The sequence below is a fragment of the Aquila chrysaetos genome, chromosome 10 (genome assembly GCF_900496995.4).
Source record: "Aquila chrysaetos chrysaetos chromosome 10, bAquChr1.4, whole genome shotgun sequence".
Lineage (NCBI taxonomy): Eukaryota > Metazoa > Chordata > Aves > Accipitriformes > Accipitridae > Aquila > Aquila chrysaetos.
The window spans coordinates 5,180,272-5,184,292 of record NC_044013.1 but is presented as its reverse complement, the minus strand read 5'-3'; the positions used below and the strand labels follow the sequence as shown (position 1 = coordinate 5,184,292).

Here is a 4,021-nt window from a genome sequence, read left to right as displayed (position 1 = left end):
TATATGCCTCTCTGGTGACAACTGGTACTGCTCCTCCTCTTGCAAATGGAAACAGCAACTAATTCCCCTGCTAATATTTACTTGTTGTATGCATCATTCTCCTCTCTGTCAGTTTATTCTCAATAAAAAGGGATAAAGAGATTATGTTCTTCCTTTATTTATTTATGAATAGAACATTTTTAGACACTTAAGAGGGTTTTTTGTTGTGGTTTTTTTTTTTTTTTCCTCTTTGAGAAAGATCATTCTAGATTCCTGAAGTGAGATACTGCAAAGCTTAGGTTAAAGCAGAACAACTACTTTGGGGGAGAAAAATATGTCCACACAAATGACATGACTATTCAACTATTTTACTTCAGTCACATACATAGCTATTCTACACTAACTCAAATACTCATGCGATCAAATTTTATTGGCATCAACAGTTACGGAAGGTGAATTGCAGTCACATGCAGGAGCATTCATAAAAGCAACATTTTAGAATCACATGTGGGAGAGTTCACACAAAGTCTACCACAGTTATCTTATAGAATAATATCCACTAGGCTTAATTTGTTCCATTAACTTTGATGAGACAGCATATCGCAGTCTGTTTACTACTTTTACAGGAACAGGAAGAGATCACATTTTCCAGATGCAGTCCTTCAACTCTATAAATTATCATCAAGGTTTGCCATTGCAGTATTCAGAGCTGCACACTTTCCGCTCCTGTCTCATTGATTAAGTCAGTCTTTGGACTGTAAAAAAAATTACGAATAATGGATTTGCAGTTTTTTGCTTTACAATTCACTAGAACAAGAAACAGTTGTTGACATGTACACAATTTTATTTTAAGGACGCAGCAATCACAATGACAAAAACAGAACCATTACTTTAATACTGTAAGCTTTCCTCTGGAAACCGACTTGCACACAGTTAGATCTGAAAGCATTTTAAACAATGTCTTGGGGGAAAACACAGCAAACCTTAAATATATTAACTTCAAACTTTATGTGCTTATCTCCTCTTTTTGGTAGCTGGTGGCAGTTAAAGCTCTTCAAAGTCATGGCCACTTGTATTCATTGCTTCAGGGTGCATTACCCTTCCCATGAATAACACAGTACCTGTGGAAAAAGTGGGAAGGGAGGAAGGGAAGGAAAGATGTCAGAACCGGAAGGAAAAGTTGAGGTTATAAGATGACGAATACCGATGGTGAATTCTAGAGCATCTGGTGCACAATTTTTATAGGAATGTATGTCTCAGAGAACTTGGTAGCCATGAAAGGCAATGGATCAATAGCCCTAGAGAAGAGGACCTCTTTGTATTCAGAACTGATACAGTACAGATAAGAACAGTGAAGTCTTCTGCATTTCAGTGCCCCTCTGCTTATTCTAAAGGCCTGACTGAAAACCCACCAAAAATCAACACAAAGGTTCACTTTCATTTCAGTGGTTCTGAGGAAGTCTCATGAAGTACTGCCACTGATGGCAAGTGGTTATGACACAGTACTGGTTTCTAGGCTGGGGGGCTCCGAAGGTGACAGCTAACCTTAACTGAAGTGCAAACACTGAATCAGAGTAACCTTTGTGATCATATGGACCCTCACATGCCTGAGCTGCTGGACAACATTCCTCACAGAACTAAAAGTGAGCCCCAGAAGCTCCACACCAAACAGTTAACGATTATTAATAGACAGATACTTTGAGTTCACAGATTTACTCCACATTAAGAGCATGCAACCCACAACAAGGAATTCTCTATATGAATACTGCTCCCCTACACCATTTAATCACCATTTACGTCTTCCCTGTTTTATACATTTCTATCTAACCTGTTTAAACAGGTTATCAATCATGATAAAAAAGTAATCAATCATGAGCACTTAGGGTATTCTTGAGAAGAAGGGTAACCATCACAGATTTTTTTCAAAAGGTTTCTAACCTTAGATTTCTAGATTAGTAACAAGCTTTCAGGCTTTAACTACAGTTGTTGGCAATTCTTCTTTCTACATGCAACAAGGCCCGTGCAACATTAAGAACTGCCCAAAGCTACCAAGCTCTACTCTGTTCTGATTTAAACTTTTCTTTTTGGGCAGATTTTTGTATATTGAGTATAGAAAAGGGCACACACCCTCCTCCAGATACATTTTTGCCTAATTATATGTCTATAACAGCAAGGATACTCAACTTAGTTTTGGTCAAAGAAAACCCCTAAGAGTTGGTATCATGCCTTGCACACAAGTGACCCTACCTAGCTAGACTGTAAGCATTACTGCAATCTAAATAATTTAATAAACATTGATACCTACAATGGGGATCTCAAATACAGAAAAAAAAGGTCAAATTGAATCTACTAGAGTTTGCTTGTAGAACACGTAAGATACCACAACTCACAGACCTATATGACAGTCTGTAGGTGCATAGTAATGTTTTGTCATCCACATCGTTAAGACAAATTACAAGTATGAAACTAAGGAATCACTTAATCGTTGCCCATTTTGCTAGCGAGTGCTGTTTTCATCCCTAGCCTGCCACAGAACACTTCAAGAGCACAACAGAATGATAGCTGTAATATCTATCCATTATGCAAATCGTTTGGTACCAGGAATGTATCTCACGGGTCTTACTACAGCCAAGCTCTTACGGAATGCAATGATTATGGATATTCAGGGCAGTAACACTGTATTCCCTGAGGTGAATTTTTCTTCCCGGGGGTTTTTAATCACATAACTGTGAATATTTTTCAGGATTATGTCAGATTTTGGTGTCTTACTTGGAGAAACATTAAAGGGACATAGAAAAGGTGAGTCTTTCAGTATTAGGTATTTTAAGACAAATTAAGGAAAATTCATAATACAAGGACAGTTCATTGATCAAAATAGGCAATTTTCTTTCGTATATTTGTTGATGTTCGTATATTTGTTGATGTTCGTATATTTGTTGATGTACTGTGAAAAATGTGGAAGTCTACAATATTCTCACCTGTTCTTCTGTTTCTGATCAAAAAGAAAAAGGGATGGTCAACTATAACTTGGGGATACAGCACTGCCATTCTGCTAATGGCAATCATTCCTAAAGGAAAAAGAACATAGACAACTTGTTAAATATCACTGCACATTCTCCTGCTCTTCATGAGAGATACTTGTGAAGCTCATGAGCAGACACTGAAGCCCCACACTCTCAGCACTAAGTGTCAGCAAAAAATAGCATGAAAAATCTAACATGAAAGAGGCCTACAGAGTAAATGCATGCCTATTTATGCTTTAAGAATGATTAACAATGGAGAGTGGCACAATATCCCAGGCTGAGGGAGCAGCTTATGAATTTTAAGATCCAGAATCTTAAGAGGAGTTATGACTCCCGCTCACTTGTAGAAAGAAAATGCATTACATTAGACAGCACTGCTGACCTGTTTTAAACAGCTCCAAGCCTGCAACTGATAGTAAAAAGTAACCCTTAATAACTATGGAATATGCAACAACTAAATGGGCTGATCTTGCAGCTTTTAGCCTGAGTCCTTAAATAATGCAGAGGTTGAAAGTAAAATTAACTGGGAATCAGGCAGAATTTGGCTCTTTGTTATTTTTATTTGGAGATACATGGATTTCTCCAGGACGTTATTATTATTTCCCAGTGTTTCATTTACTTTTACATTTTCACTGCACTGTTAATAAAGCCTCATGCATGACAGTAATTTCTGTCCATATCAATGTTACAATTCAACCCAGTTACTGATATTCATGACCAGGGAAGTAATTCTTCCTTTCCTCAAAGACTGGTACAAGTAGAGGCAATTAGAAATCACCTAACCATACATATTGGCAACTAATGTAATTTATTTTCAGGAAAAGCATGTGCTAACGAAGTAAACCAACCACCTGGCCTCCTAGCATTAAGAGGGGCCAGCTGTGTTTTTGCATTTAGTACTTCCAATCTCACATCTCTGTATACAAGCTTACTAAGATGCAACTGCAACAACTCCCAACTCTTTCTAACTATTCTGGATCAAATGCCTCTGACCATCTCAATCAGCAGGTAAAAAAATT

At 37.6% G+C, this 4,021-nt stretch overlaps 1 protein-coding gene across 1 annotated transcript in view; it reads right to left on the bottom strand.

Moving 5' to 3' along the window:
* Positions 1–331: 331 nt before the first annotated feature.
* SERPINI1 (serpin family I member 1) overlaps positions 332–4,021 on the bottom strand; it is a 51,443-nt gene continuing 47,753 nt past the window's right edge. The window contains exons 8-9 of the mRNA XM_030028125.2: positions 2,958–3,047; positions 332–1,100 (exon numbers count right to left, since the gene is read on the bottom strand). Coding sequence (XP_029883985.1) covers positions 1,024–1,100; positions 2,958–3,047 — 167 coding nt within the window. The 3' untranslated portion in view covers positions 332–1,023. The remainder of the gene's footprint in view (positions 1,101–2,957; positions 3,048–4,021) is intronic.